This window comes from Brassica napus, chromosome C8 (assembly GCF_020379485.1).
Source record: "Brassica napus cultivar Da-Ae chromosome C8, Da-Ae, whole genome shotgun sequence".
NCBI lineage: Eukaryota > Viridiplantae > Streptophyta > Magnoliopsida > Brassicales > Brassicaceae > Brassica > Brassica napus.
Window position 1 is genome coordinate 6,488,571 of NC_063451.1, and position 16,104 is coordinate 6,504,674.

The following is a 16,104-nucleotide window of genomic DNA, read 5'->3' on the forward strand; positions in this document are numbered from 1 at the left end:
ACATACGTTTTCCAGATTTTCGATTTTTCTTGGATCTATTTACAATAAATGGTTGAGTTTTACTAGGTTACTCCCAACTAGGCACATGACGGCCTATGCGTACCATATATCATAGACAAAATAAGTTTTAGATTGTTAACACTATTTAGACACAGTATTTGCCTGAATTTTCGTTTTCCACTTAAAGTATGGATCTTGTTTTTCTCTCACTCATCGGTACAAGTACAATACAGAGCAGCATCTCCTTGTACGTACAAGGCAGAGCAGATGCTGCTTTCAAACTCACGTCACAATATTAGGGGTAATTCAGCTTTAAAGAGAACACAGCAACATTATTACCAAAAGTTTATGAATTGTTACAGCTTACAAACATGCCAAAAGCCATGTAATAACAGAGAAAAATTGCACGAAACAGATTTCAAGCTTCGACTTGGTTTATAAACAAAGCCAAACGGCGTACCATCTCCTTAGCTTCATCACAATCAGGCTCGAATATATGAAACACATGATCTTTCCCTTTTGTCTCCATAATCTCGGCATTGCCTCTCCAATTGCTATTCACCAATTTCTCGTAATACATTTTTCCTTTTTCTCTCAATATATCTCTCTCCGCCACCGTAATTATCACTCTCTCACACTCTAACCCTTCAAGATTCGGCGACCCATCCACAAACGGATTGATCCATGGGTCATCGGATCCTTTATCGGACGGGCACACAAATTGCCACCATCCGTCCACCATTTGTTTCCTTGCTTGGTCTGAGACCTCTGAGCCTATCGGTTATGTTCCCCAGAAATATGGGTGCATCATTGCTATGCCTTTGATTTTGACAGTGTGGTCCCACTGTTTGGTTCGGAATGCGAGATGGTGCGAGATGTTAGCTCCTGCACTGTCCCCGACTAGGAAGAACCGGTTGAAATCGGCATAGTCGTTGATCCATGGCTCGCTTCTAGCTTGGACTCCTTGTAGCGCGTTCCATGAGTCTTTGTAAGCAGTAGGAAGTGGATGTTCTGGTGCTAGTCTGTCCAAATTAATAAAAAAAAAAGATAAAATGAATATAACATGAAAAACTAAACCGAATAAAACCAAAATTGTTTGTAAACCTTTTGGAGTAAATCATATTCATTTTTACTTTTTTTTTTTGTTCAAACTCCAATTTCATTAGAATAAAACTAAAGTGGGCTCAAGGCCCATAAAGCCTGTTTTGCCAAAAGGTCTGCAGAGTTGTTTGACGATCTAGGAATACACTTGAAAACAATAGATTTAAATGTGGTAGATAGAGAGTAAATGTCCCGTAGAGCATTGTAGATCTCCAACTTCATTCCTTTCTTGTTGATGGTATTGATCAATACTTGCGAATCTGAGAAGATAGTGATGGAGTCGATTCTTAGGGCGAGAGCAGAGTTTATGGCAGAGAGGACTGCCAAGGATTCCGCTACGAGAGGCGACGCTACAAAGAGTGAAGTCGCTGTGAATTGGTGTGGCGAAACCAAATCATCAATGATCCAACCAAGGCCTGCATGTCCCGAGGAAGGATTTCACGCTGCGTCGGTGAAGATCGAAGTTCCGTGGAGCCTAGGGTTTGGTTCGACTATGATCAAAGGTTTCGTTTTGGGTGGGGGAGGAGGCGTCTGTGCAAGCATCCATTCCCTTGCATCTGAGATCGCTTTAGAAATTGTTTCTTCTGGTGTGGAAGTCCTTTTTTGGAAGATCAATTGATTTCGCGCAATCCACAGATTCCAGATGATCCATGAGGCAAGGGTTCCTGAATCGAGTCCCACTGGAGGTAACGTGGTTAGCTTCCTGGCTCTTTCCCAACCGGCTAGCGTGTCTGTGAAGGGGAGTGCTCCGATCGTATTTGAGAGTAGGTGCTAGATCCCAGGTTCGAGATTCATTTTTACTTAGATCCAAAACTGCCGGACCAAATTGAATTGAATAAACAGACATTTATGTGTAGTTGGATGATGTACGTATGTAATGTATCAAAAATAGATATAATTATATCCAATAATTATTCCATAAAATCACTATTGTTTTCTAATTCAGTATTTTTTTGCTTTCATCAACAATTGAACCGAGCCAAATAGAACGAAACAGAATAATTTTCAAACCGAAACAAAACCGACTTACAGTTGGTTATATAATATCCCATTATATAACCGAGTTTTTGTGGTGATATCCTTGCTATGCCTTTGATTATATATGGGTGCATCATTGCTATGCCATTGATTATATAACACGTTCAATGGTGATATCTTTGGATAATACCCCGGTTTCTGGATCTAAACCGGGTGGACAAACCTCGGTTCCGGCGAAGGTTTTGGGCGCCAGGATTTATATATTACTAGTATTCGGTCCCGTACTACGTACGGGCAAAGTATTTCTTTTTTTCAAATAAGAACTAACACCTAATTTTAAAATTTAATAACACTACATGTTTACGGTTAAAAATGTACTAACATGGTAACACCACATTCATCTTTGAATCTACAAAATAGGAAAATAGGAAGTTAAAAACTAATACTGGAATGAAAAAATTATCCATCGAATCAAAAAACATTGTCCATATAAACCAATTAGGTCCAAAACGTTATTTATTAGAATTTGATGATAAAAAGTAGGGAGAATTGGTAAATAGAGACACTTTGAATTTTTGTTTGTCTAAATAGGATTTTTCATACATTTGGTCATTTTGGACAGGTTTTACCCTTTTGTAATTGGAAAAATAGTAAACTAAGTTTTAAAAATTGGGAAAAATATGAAAACCATTGGAAACATTAGCATGACTATTTATATATTTAAATTTTATTTTTAAAAATAGTGAAATCATGTTTTATTTAATGTTCTAGCACGGATATAATACTCATTCTAGCCATCTACCTAGTCTACAAATCGTATAGTAAGTATTACACACAGATTTATCATGGGTAGAGAATACAAACAAAACTTTCTTCTATATTCTACTAGAGCTAGATTACGTCAGCTAGTATTGTAACGAGATGTCTTTAGTCTACTTGTTCTTTTATTACAACTTATAACCTCGACTCTGTGAAATACCTTTCTTTTTTATGTGTCATAACCTTTTCTGCCTTTTACGTTATCATACGCGTAGGGAAGAATAAACCTCATACCCTCTCTTCAGTGCTCTGCTATACGTAGAATACATATTATAGGGAAATCACAAAAAATATGGAAACTTCCCTATTTCGATAAATATCTTTCCTGAATCTAAACTAAATCTTCCCTAAATCTCTCGTAGTATCTTCTCTCAGAAATCAAAAAAAATCATCAAAACTGCTTTTTCCTTCACTCGAACCCAAGTTATTCAAGAGAAAAATACACACGTAAGCCACTAGACCACACATGATTTATGCTACTTTGATATGTATACCAGTTTATATACTATCAAGTATAATAAAAATCTTAAAAAATGATCATTGATTAATCCACAATTAATTTCTGACTTTTGTATATTTTGAATTTTCATATAACAGGGTCAAAAGTGCACGTTTGGAAGTTTAAGGCAAAATCATAAGGACATTTTTGTAAATTTGGAAGATTGGGGCAAATATTACATAGAAAATTCATGGACCAAAGCTGAAAATAAGAATACTGACTGGTCTAGATTGAACAACTGAAATTTTTGGAATTAATTTAAGGAGCAATATGTACAAACAGAAAGTTATGGAATAAATCCGTGATTAGTCAAAAGTTTGAGGACCTGTCTTGTAAAATTATCCAAACTGGCCATTGTTGCCTTTCGAGAAGCTTTCCTTCGATCCGCGACGGCAAGGGATGATTCCAATGTAACAGTGACAGTGGAGTGAAGCAGAGAGCACGACGAGATTGGAGCCTTCGGATATGAAACTGAGGAGTGACATCACGAGTTGAAGCCATGGAGGAAGCTTGGTCGCAGCGATTGGAACAGAGCATGACCACGAAATCGACGAGACGAAACCAACACGAAGCACATAGCACGGTGGTGAGGAGCTAAAGAAGACGACCTCTGGTCGGGATGAGCAATATATCTTACGTGGATGTTTTTTTTCTTTCTGTTTTTTCTTTTTTCCTTTTTAATAAAAACTTAAATCAATTACAAATTATTAATATTAATTAGATTAATTGAAGGGTATAATAGTATTAAAGAGAATATAAATCCTAATTAACTAAATAATCATTTACAAGTTTTATTGAGACAAACCTAAGTTGAAAGTGTCTCTTTTTCCCAATTTTCTCTAAAAAGTATAAGGTTCAGAGAAATTTTTGACCCAAAAAGGGTTCAAAGACACGTTATGGTAAAATTATTCATGTCATGTATCTAAAACATAAGAAGTCAAGTCACCAAATAAAATTTTGAAAACCTTTGGTCATGAAAAGTACCAACTTTGAAAAAAGAAACTTTGTAACCATAAATCATCAAGTCATCGTAAACACATTATAATACTACAATTCCTACAATGAAGATTAATGCAACTTAAAAATTTGTAATACAAATTTGAATCGTGGTTATAAAAAGGAAGCAAGAATGGAACTCTCGAGTTTACAGTATTAATTACCTTTTCTATCCAGACAACATTTCTTTATTACATAGTGCCTCAAAAAAACTTGGGAACGTCATCGAACTTCGTATAATTTGGAAGGCTAGTCACCTTCTCATTTTGCATATGGTTAACCTTGTCTGCTTTTTGTTTTATTTCGGCTCTTCACATTTGCATAAGATTTGAATTGAGCCCATCAATCACCTGTTTACTCATTTCTATACAATCATCACCAAAACATGCAAACAGTCTATTAGTTTCCAAAATTATAAATTTTTGATTGATGTTATTAGCATCCTAAGGAAAAATCATAGAAAGCTGAGTTGTAAATATATAATGCTTTTTATAATAGTTTCAAACGTACTTATTGTTACCTCAATTGCAAACGTGCTATGATTTTCCATGTTTTGAAGAATGACGTTTTGAAACATCAGTGCGCTCAAGTTACATCTTCGGTTTGAATCACACTAATTTTTTTTAAAAGGATACTAATTTGAGGAAAACAAAAAGTGAATATGAATACAAAAGTCCAAATATGTATATTTTTTGTTGGTACACAGAAAAACTGTAGAAAAAAAGTTGATGAAGAAGATAAAAATGATAGAGAAGAAGAAAGAAGAAAAGCAAATAAAGAAAAAATGAATTGATTATAAAGTATATAAAAGACGAAACAGTTTAAAATCATGCCACGATTTGGAAGTTATAGATAACATGCAAGTGATAGTGGTAATCAGAGAAAAAAATAGGGATTTAACTAAAACATCGAATGAGTTTAGGGCCAATTTCTTGCTAACAGTTGTTTTGTTAATTATCTGATTGGTTGTTTTTTAAGCATTATCTTAACATTAATCGATATTTTATGGAAAAGTCATATGCTCCACTTTGATTTGTTGAATAAGTAAATTCGTAGATCAAAAATTACAGGAAAAAAAAATTTGAAATTCTGACGGTTAGTTTTGAACGTGAGAGAAAGATAAATTGACAAATTAAGTATTTAGATTTTTTTTTTGTTTTTTATTTTTTACAACATTATCTATGTGTCAAAATTTTAGTGGCCAAGTGACTTGTGTTTTAGTATATAAAGGATTTGGGGCGCCAAAATAAAACTAGATGCTTTGGTTTAGTGGTTTGTATGCATGCACTTTTGACCTGGTAAGCCAAGTTCGATCTCACTTTTATTTTTTGTTTTCTTATTTTTCGTTTTTGATATTGATAATCCGTAAGAATATCCGATCTTAGCTAAACATGTGGTCAACTATCTAGGAAGTTTAGCTTCCTTTTTATGTATTATAAAAGAAATTAGTTAATCCAAACTATTACGAACCAGATTGTGGATGGTTTATAACCAAGATATTATGATTTGTAATATTTTCATTTATTTATGACGGTGTAATCTCCTATATAAGAAACCTCTATGTTATAAATAAAGATAGACTTTTCCATTACTTTTATAACACGTTATCAGCACGAAACTCTAAATCCCTAAGCTAATACCCAAATCGAAAAACTCTAAAGCCCTAACCCTAGCCGGCGATCCGACGAACCCTAAACCCCGATCGTGTCTCTTGTTCCCGCATCTGTTCCAGCTCGCGTCCCCGATCAGCTTCAGCCCAAGGCGTTCCTGATCCTAGCTTAGACGTTCGCGACCCGAGAGCAGCTCCAGCACGCGACCTCTTCCTCGTTCGCGACAGCATCAGACAGCTCGCGTCCGACGATCAAGGCGTTCCCGATCAAGAAACAAAGGACGTCCGCGACCCTATAGAAGCGACTCGATCCATTCCAGCTCGCGTCTCGTTCGTGTCCAGCTCGCAGCTCAACTCCTTTGGTGGTCCGATTCAACAGTCATCTAAGGTTAAAAGATAATTCAAAACCTAAGAACCCATAATCGAACATTGGATTGATTGATAAAGAATGAAACCCTAAAACCCTAATCTTTATGAATCAAAACCATAGGGTAATAGATCAAAAATCCTAATTGAGTAAATCGAAGCTCTAAAAGTTCGATACCCCAAACCCTAAATCATGTTCCTACATGATTAAAACCCTAAATCGGTTTTTACAAGTTAAAATCCGATAAACCCTAACCCTATATCTATAAACCCTAAATAATATAAGTATCAGAATTGATTATACTATAATTATCAAATCACATATTAAAACTCTAATCGAATATTTTGAAATCAAAACTGTTTTCAGTTTTGATCATTGAGGTTTTAATTCTGATTGAATCTGATGCTATGTTGCTAGAATTGTTTGACCGTTAAATTGATAGATTTATTTTCTCATCCTGCTTGGTTAATTATTCATCTGATTTAAAATTGTTCAAACCGACCAGCCTGTTAAAACATTGATTGAATCCGATAGGTTGCTAGCTTGCTTTGCTTATATAATCCGATAGGTTGATAGATTGATTGAGATTTACTTGTTTAAAATCCGAATGATCTGATTGCATGATTCTTGAGATTTAATATCATCTACTAGGATTGATAGTTTTGTAATCTGATCTGTTTAAATAGAAATAATCCGTATGATAGGTTTTATTGATTTGACTTGGATGTCTTTGAGAATTGAGAATCTGTATGCTAGGTTGATAGATTCATGATAAAATCTAATGTCTTGAGGTTTAAGATTGTATGCTAAGTTTGATTAAATTGATTGATCTGATTATATGTTTTTGAGGCTTGATAAATTCGGATACTAGATAAATTATTTACACATAGTTTATGCTAAATACCAATCAGCCTTGAAACTGATTCATTGAAATTCATGCTTGAAATCTATATTCTAGTATTGCTAAAATCAGCCTTGAAACCGATTGAGTGATTAATAAATCTTTTTACCAGTCTTGCTAAAATCCATTAATTATTAAACCCTAATTGCATGATTAATTGAATCCGTTTTTGCTAGTCTTGATAAACCATAATATTATGAGCATATAGAAATAGTATTGCTGAGACTTGCTAGAAATTGGCTGATTGATTAAATGCCTTTAAGATTGATAGTCTCATTGTCCTCACAAGATTGAAATCTGAATTGATTGTTTTTAAGAGTAAGACCGCATGAAAATTATACTTAAATATTGAGTGATATATGATTTGAGATGTCGAAAATCAACCTGGATTTTGCTGCCCTAAATCTCTCTGGAGATAATTATTTACGGTGAGCATTGGATACAAAGATTATCCTAAAGTCAAAAAGACTTGGTGAATGTATCATAGAAGGCAATAATGCCAATGAGAAAGATTGATACAGGGCAATATTAATTATTAGCCATCATTTTATTAAGAGTCTCAAAGATCAGTATCTGACTATAGAGAATCCTCTAGACCTTTGGACAGAGTTAAAAATAGAGATATGATCACCAAAGAACGGTGTTATTACCAAATGCCCTATTTGATTGGAGGAATCCCAAAATCCAGGACTATAAGTATGTGGATGGGTCTATTGCTAGCTGGGAAAAATAATGGATTACTGATGAGAAACAGTGAATTAAGACCTCCTAGATTAACCCCATTACCTGATACCAATAAGGCCGCAGAAGAAAAAAAAGGTAACCACGTCCAGAATGATAGACCACACGGTCATGGCCGTGGCCATGGCCACTATAACACATTTGGCCGTGGGAATCACTATGGCAGAGGCCGTGGGTATCAACTCAATTTGAGTCATGGTCAAGGCAGTGGCCGTGGTATATCCTTTAAACCACAAAGCTCGACCAAATCAGTATGCTATAGATGTGGAATGGGGAACCATTGGGCTAAGATATGAAGGACTCCCAAACATTTTTGTGACCTCTATCAAAGAGAGTCTGAAAGGGAAGAATCATGAAACCCACTTGGTCTATAAAGATGGTGAAAATAATTTCGAACATGATCAAGATGATCTTATGGAATATGAGACTTATGATTGCCTAAAAGAATCAAGTTGATAATCTGATTTCGACATCAAACTTGTGTGATTGCTTTGCTTGTATGCTTTCTCTGATTTTTATCTCCTTGAATTTATTTCTATTACATTGTCTGCTTAGATTAAATGAATGAATAATTTTGTCTGTATGAGTACACTGAAAAACGCCAATATAAGTACTAAAGCAGGTATCGCCAGTCTGAAAGAAGACTATGGCTAGACTAATATATTATTGCCTAAGGGTATGCATCTAGAAATCAGTGATGCCTTATATTCACCCAGCTCTAAGAGCAAGAGCAGCCTATTGAGTTTTAAAGATATAAGAATGAATGGTTTCCATATTGAAACAATGGGCGAAGGAAACAAAGAGTTCCTTCAGATATATGTATAAAATCGCCCAAGGCCATAATAAGTCCTAAAGACTATACTTGCATTCTCTACTGACCTAGACTATGCATAGATCAGTATGATAGAGGCTAAAAGCCTACAAAATATACACTTTATGGCACGACTGGATTGGCCATCCTGGTCCAAACATGATGCGAAAATTGATATTCAAAAGGCACACATTAAAAGATAAGAAGAGTTATCCCAAAGAATCTCACGTGTGTAGCATGTACACAAGGAAAACTCATTAGGCCATCACCAGTAAAACGGCTACGAGCCCCTTTTTCATAAAGAAAGACTATATGTCTAGATAATACTGGTGAATACATGTCCCAAGCGTTTAAATGATTATGGTATGTCCATGGGGGTAAGTGTGGACAATTCTGTGATACATGTCCATACCAAGAACGGCTTGGCCGAAATCTTATAAAACGCAAATAGCTGATTGATAGACCATAACTTATGAGTTCAAAACTCCCATTCACAGCTTGGCCCGCACGAAATTTACATGCACCTAAGTTAATACGCATCAGGCCATTTAGTCCTTCTGGATCGACCGATCCAGGGGATTTCTTGATGTTTTGATTCATAAAACGTGTGTAGACTAAGGGATTACGTTTTGGTTCTTCATCTAATGGATTTCTTACTGCTTGAACTGAATTGATCACTTAGTTCATGATTTCAGATTGTTTGATGCACCGAAAGTGATTGTTTGAACTTCCGAAAATACTTTAGATGAGCAAAGTGTCCTTAACCCTCGGAAGTTGATGTTATTGCGCTTTGTGAACATATTGAACCTGTTCTTAATGCTTGTTTAGAAATTGAAACTCAGCGGAAGTTAGTGTGGAGATTTCTATAACATAGAGAATTAGCGCTACGGAAGTAGGTTAATTCTAATATCGTGTTTGAGTTCTAGACGGTTCTTAATATATCCCTGTGTCTGCCATTAATTGTATCTTGATTAAAAAGAAATCCCTGAGAATTCCCAATGCCCAACGTTTGTTTTAAAATAGTTTTTAAATCGTTTAAATCATCTTTTTACAGCTTGTTTATGTTTTGTGACACTAAAGAAAATTAAATAAAAACCATCAAAATTATATCTTTGTTCGCTGTAGCTATCAACTTGTCTGCAACTCTACGTGTGATCATCGGTCCCTGTGGATTCGATCCCGTATTACTACTGCGTACTTTACTGTGCACTTGCAGTTAGATAATCGGGTTAAAACTCGACACATCAAGTTTTTGGCGCCGTTGCCGGGGACCATTTGGTCACCCTAGAGTTAATGATCAGTTTAAGACTATAGCATTTTTATTTTGTCTAATGTTTCTGTCTTTCTCTTTCTGTTTGTGTTTTCAGGTGAATGAGCGGATTTCATACTAGAAGCAAAGGATCATCGAATTTAATACTTTTGGAGTTAGAGCTCGGCCGCCTAGAGAGACAAGTGAAAAAGAAAAGACTTGAGTCTGCTGAAGAGGTTGAAATGGCTGAACACCAAGAAGACCAGTTTCAGGACAACCCGCAAAATCCAATTCCTGTAGATGAACGAGAAGGCAACAATGCTGGTGATAATCAGCAGGCTGGTGTAGCTGCAAGACAACAGGCTGGAGACTATGGCATGCCTAGGATGACGCTTGCACATTATGATACACCAGATGCATTCTATGCCGATCGTTCTGGGATTCGCCCACCTCCCATTGAGAGAAGAGACTTTGAGATCAAGACTGGTCTCATTAATTTGGTGGAGAAAAATCCGTTTCATGGAAACCCGTCTGAGGACCCGATGTATCACTTGGAACATTTTGAGCGAGTCTGTGACACCAGCAGACATAATGGAGTTCCTCAAGGCACTTTGAAATGCAGGTTGTTCCCGTTTTCCTTAGCTGATAAAGCTATCAGATGGTTAAAGTCCATCCCTCCAGGATCTCTTACTACATGGGAAGAGACAAGAGCTGCTTTTCTACAGCATTTCTTCACCAAGTCAAGGTCCACATATCTGAGAAGCAGAATTGGAAGCTTTCAGCAGCTTGATTCAGAAAGCTTTCATGAGGCTTGGGAGCGTTTCAAGGAGTACACACAGGACTGCCCTCACCATGGTTACACTGATGTGAGCTTGCTGAACATTTTCTATAATGGAGTTCATGAAGAGAGTCAAGATGCCATGGACACAGCAAGTAATGGTGATTTCATGACCAAGACTGTTGAAGAAGCTTACACCTTGCTGAACAACCTGTCATCCAGCAAAGCAAACCGCAAGTCAAGGTTTGACACCAGCCAGAAGAGTGTTGGTTATGAATCCAAGAAGATAGACGAGCTGAATGCCAAGATTGAGATGCTTCTCAAGAGAGATCAGAAATCTGTGAAATTTGTGGAGGAGCAAGGCTATCGTTCCTCACAAGAAACTGTTGGTGATGATTCAGATGATATGCAAGCTGACGTGAACTACATTGGTGGTCAAGGAAACTACAACAGAGGCTACAATCAGAACCTTGGATGGAGTCAAAATCAGCAAAATAATCTGTCTTACCGGAGCAACAATGTGGAGAATCCACAACATCAGTCCTACCCTCATGCAGGAAACAGGCAGAACCAAAATCAGAACCAGAGTGTGTTCAACCAAGGATATCAGAACAGAAACCAGTATCAGGGGAACAACTCGGGCAACTCAGGATTTCAGCAAAGGCAGCAGTTCAACAACTACCAGAATCAAGGGAATGCCTCTTCGTCGCAGTCTTCTCAGGATAACGAAATTAAGAAGATGCTGCAAATGGTGCTAGAAGGTCAGAAGAATAGCACTGCAGAGATAAACACCAAGGTGGATAACATGTATGGAGAGCTTAATGGGAAGTTTGAAACTTTGAACACCCATTTGAAAGTTTTGGAAAAGCAAGTTGCTCAAACCGCCTCCAGCAGCAGAACAGCACCTGGATTTCTACCAGGGAAGTCAGAGATGAATCCCAAGGAGTTTGTGAATGCTGTAACACTTAGGAGTGGAAAAACGATTGAGGGATCGAATGAGAAAGAGATCGACCGATCTAAAGAACAGATCGACCGATCCAAGGGGAAGGAGATCGATCGATCCGGTCCTTCTGGATCGACCGATCCCGTGTCAACAAAGCCAAATTCCTCTGAACCTGAAGAGGTGTATGTGGCGCCTCCTGCTTATGTTCCTAAGGCTCCATACCCATCCAGACCAAGACAGAAGATCAAAGAACGTGAGTACGAGAAGCTAAAGAACCTTGTTGGGGAGTTACATGTGAGATTGCCATTCGTTGAAGCGGTGAAGATGGTACCTTCTCTTAAAAGGTACATGAAGGAGATTCTTACCGATAAGATGAGCCTAGAGCGTGGTGTGTTGATGCTCAATGAGGAATGTAGCGCAGTTCTACAAAATGTCATGCCTAAAAAGCGTGAAGATCCCGGAGCATTTGTTCTACCATGCCGCATTGGATCACTTACCTTTGAGAGGAGTCTCTGCGATCTGGGTTCAGGAGTGAGCCTAATGCCTTTCTCTGTCTCTGAGAGGCTAGGCATGACGAACTACAAACCTACAAGGATCTCCTTGGTCCTTGCTGACCGATCAGTGCGAAGACCAGTCGGTGTACTAGAAAACATCCCTGTTGGTGTTGGAAAGGGATATGTGCTTACCGATTTTGTAGTTCTGGAGCTGGAAGAGGAACCTAAAGATCCTCTCATTTTGGGCAGACCGTTTTTAGCTACTGCTGGAGCCATGATTGATGTACAGAATGGGCATATAGACTTACGTCTAGGAGACATGGCGATGAGATACAATGTGGAGAAGGTGCTGAAAAATCCGACTATTGATGGACAGACTTTCTGGGTTGATACATTGACTGAACTGTTGGAGGAAATGGATGAAGAGTTGCACACTGATGATCCTCTACAAGTCGCATTGACCCAAAGGGAGAGTGAGTTCGGGTTCATGAACCAAGAAGTGGTTGGATTTTCTGAGATTTTGGATTCAGCCTCACCGATTGAGAAGCATGTCGCCTATGTCAGCCTTGAAGACTCAGGCACCGATAAAACCGTCAAACCGTCATCCTTCCAACCAGATTGGAGTGAGGAGAATGCTCCAAAGGTGGAACTTAAAGCCCTCCCAGCTGGGCTGAGGTATGCATTCTTGGGACCGAATTCCACATATCCTGTTATTATTTATGCTAACTTGAATAATGTGGAGACCGCTTTGCTTCTTTCAAAATTGCGAAAGTATAGAAAAGCATTGGGGTACTCTTTGGATGATATTACAGGTATTTCTCCAGATCTTTGCATGCACAAGATTCACTTGGAGGATGAGTCAAAGACGTCCATAGAGCACCAGCGAAGACTGAATCCCAAACTGATGGAAGTTGTGAAAAAGGAGATTCTAAAGCTATTGAGTGCAGGGGTGATCTACCCAATTTCAGACAGCACTTGGGTGAGCCCGGTTCATGTGGTTCCTAAGAAGGGTGGCATCACTGTCATCACAAATGAGAAGGCTGAGCTGATTCCTACCAGAACAGTCACATGTCACAGGATGTGCATTGACTACAAGAAGCTAAACTCAGCCACAAGGAAGGACCACTTCCCACTTCCTTTCATTGACCAGATGCTGGAAAGACTAGCCAACCACCCCTACTACTGTTTTCTCGATGGCTACTCCGGGTTCTTTCAGATACCCATTCATCCAGATGACCAAGAGAAGACAACATTCACCTGTCCATACGGTACTTTTGCCTACAGGAGAATGCCCTTCGGATTGTGCAACGCTCCTGCGACTTTCCAGAGATGCATGATGTCGATCTTTACTGATCTTATTGAGGACATTATGGAGGTTTTTATGGACGATTTCTCAGTCTACGGTTCTTCATTTACCGACTGCCTTGCTAACCTGTGCAAGGTGCTGGAAAGATGTGAGGAGAAGAACTTGGTGCTAAATTGGGAGAAGTGCCATTTCATGGTGAAAGATGGCATTGTTTTGGGTCACAGGATATCAGAGCAGGGTATCGAGGTTGACAAAGCAAAGATTGAAGTTATGACCAGCCTACAACCTCCCAGGACAGTGAGGGATATTCGGAGTTTTCTGGGACATGCCGGTTTCTACAGGAGGTTTATCAAAGACTTCTCTATGATAGCGAGGCCACTCACCCGTCTGCTGTGCAAAGAAGCGAAGTTTGTTTTTGATGCTGACTGCCTCGCTGCGTTTCAGATTCTCAAGAAGTCTCTAGTCAGTGCTCCCATTGTGCAGCCACCAGATTGGGAGTTGCCATTTGAAATAATGTGTGACGCAAGTGATTACGCGATTAGAACTCGACCTTTGGGACTCAGAAAAGACCAGAGACGACCAAGAAGGAGATTTACAAGTTCTTGAGAGAGATTTGAGAGTTTTGTGATTATTTTGTGTGATTTGTGAAGATTTGTGAAGGAGTTCATCTCAAAACCATTTGGAGAAGATCTTCTGAACCTTTACTCTGTTTTAATACAATCTTATCATGTTTTCTTCATCAAAATCGTGTTGTTCTTGCTTAGTTATGTGTGAGTAGTCATCTAGTTGGGTTTAGGGGTTCTCATAGGGGATTTCTTGATGTTTTGATTCATAAAACGTGTGTAGACTAAGGGATTACGTTTTGGTTCTTCATCTAATGGATTTCTTACTGCTTGAACTGAATTGATCACTTAGTTCATGATTTCAGATTGTTTGATGCACCGAAAGTGATTGTTTGAACTTCCGAAAATACTTTAGATGAGCAAAGTGTCCTTAACCCTCGGAAGTTGATGTTATTGCGCTTTGTGAACATATTGAACCTGTTCTTAATGCTTGTTTAGAAATTGAAACTCAGCGGAAGTTAGTGTGGAGATTTCTATAACATAGAGAATTAGCGCTACGGAAGTAGGTTAATTCTAATATCGTGTTTGAGTTCTAGACGGTTCTTAATATATCCCTGTGTCTGCCATTAATTGTATCTTGATTAAAAAGAAATCCCTGAGAATTCCCAATGCCCAACGTTTGTTTTAAAATAGTTTTCAAATCGTTTAAATCATCTTTTTACAGCTTGTTTATGTTTTGTGACACTAAAGAAAATTAAATAAAAACCATCAAAATTATATCTTTGTTCGCTGTAGCTATCAACTTGTCTGCAACTCTACGTGTGATCATCGGTCCCTGTGGATTCGATCCCGTATTACTACTGCGTACTTTACTGTGCACTTGCAATTAGATAATCGGGTTAAAACTCGACACATCAAGTTTTTGGCGCCGTTGCCGGGGACCATTTGGTCACCCTAGAGTTAATGATCAGTTTAAGACTATAGCATTTTTATTTTGTCTAATGTTTCTGTCTTTCTCTTTCTGTTTGTGTTTTCAGGTGAATGAGCGGATTTCATACTAGAAGCAAAGGATCATCGAATTTAATACCTTTGGAGTTAGAGCTCGGCCGCCTAGAGAGACAAGTGAAAAAGAAAAGACTTGAGTCTGCTGAAGAGGTTGAAATGGCTGAACACCAAGAAGACCAGTTTCAGGACAACCCGCAAAATCCAATTCCTGTAGATGAACGAGAAGGCAACAATGCTGGTGATATTCCGTTAAAAATACGGAATATCAACTCCCCCAGACTTGAATCTTTGCTTGTCCTCAAGTAAAGATGAGTAAAATTTGGGAGCTCACTAACCCTCAGTAGACCTTACCTTGTGATTTCGCTAACCACTTAAATCAGAGACTGTCAAGGCATTCATTCCAAATCCCCACCAAGACCGCGCAAACCTTTCCATATTTCAGACCTGCAAGTCTCAGTTTCAAGTAATCAACTCTTTACATTCATTAAAAAGGGCGTGACCTTTCCACCAAAGATATCTCCATCAGGTATAACGGGCTCGGTATTTGGGAGGCTGTTTTAGTGTTTAATTAGGTGAGGCTCAAGTGTTTGTGGGTATCAGCGATAACAAAAAAAAAAATGCAAAACATTATGCAAAATCGCCGGAGAGACCGAGTATATTGATAACCATGTTTTCGAACTGCTCAAGTCTCAAATGATCAAAACCCAACAAATCTCAAACTCTAACCCCAAATTTAAACAACGCATCATCTCTAGTACACAAAATAAAATGTCTAAATCAAATCTAATGAATGAGATATAAACATGAACTCTTTTCTTTTTTTTTTTTTTTTTTTTTTTTTAGAATCGACCGATTACTTGCAAATGTTTTGTGGTAATCGATCGATTCATATCTGATTTTTTTTTTTTTTTTTTTTTTAAACGAAAACTTATACAAACCGAAAT

The 16,104-nt window shown here is 37.9% G+C and overlaps 1 protein-coding gene and 1 non-coding gene across 2 annotated transcripts; both read right to left on the reverse strand.

Moving 5' to 3' along the window:
- Nucleotides 1-418: 418 nt before the first annotated feature.
- Nucleotides 419-1,127, reverse strand: LOC106356208 (probable carboxylesterase 2). Its single transcript, XM_048766673.1, has 3 exons — nt 1,105-1,127; nt 820-1,022; nt 419-774 (listed from the first exon to the last, which is right to left on the reverse strand). Exons 1-3 carry the CDS (start codon nt 1,125-1,127, stop codon nt 419-421), a joined length of 582 nt encoding a protein of 193 aa, XP_048622630.1.
- Nucleotides 1,128-10,823: 9,696 nt separating this feature from the next.
- On the reverse strand, nt 10,824-10,930 carry LOC125592130. The gene has a single exon (XR_007327979.1). It is a non-coding gene; the product is annotated as a small nucleolar RNA R71 (small nucleolar RNA).
- Nucleotides 10,931-16,104: the final 5,174 nt, after the last annotated feature.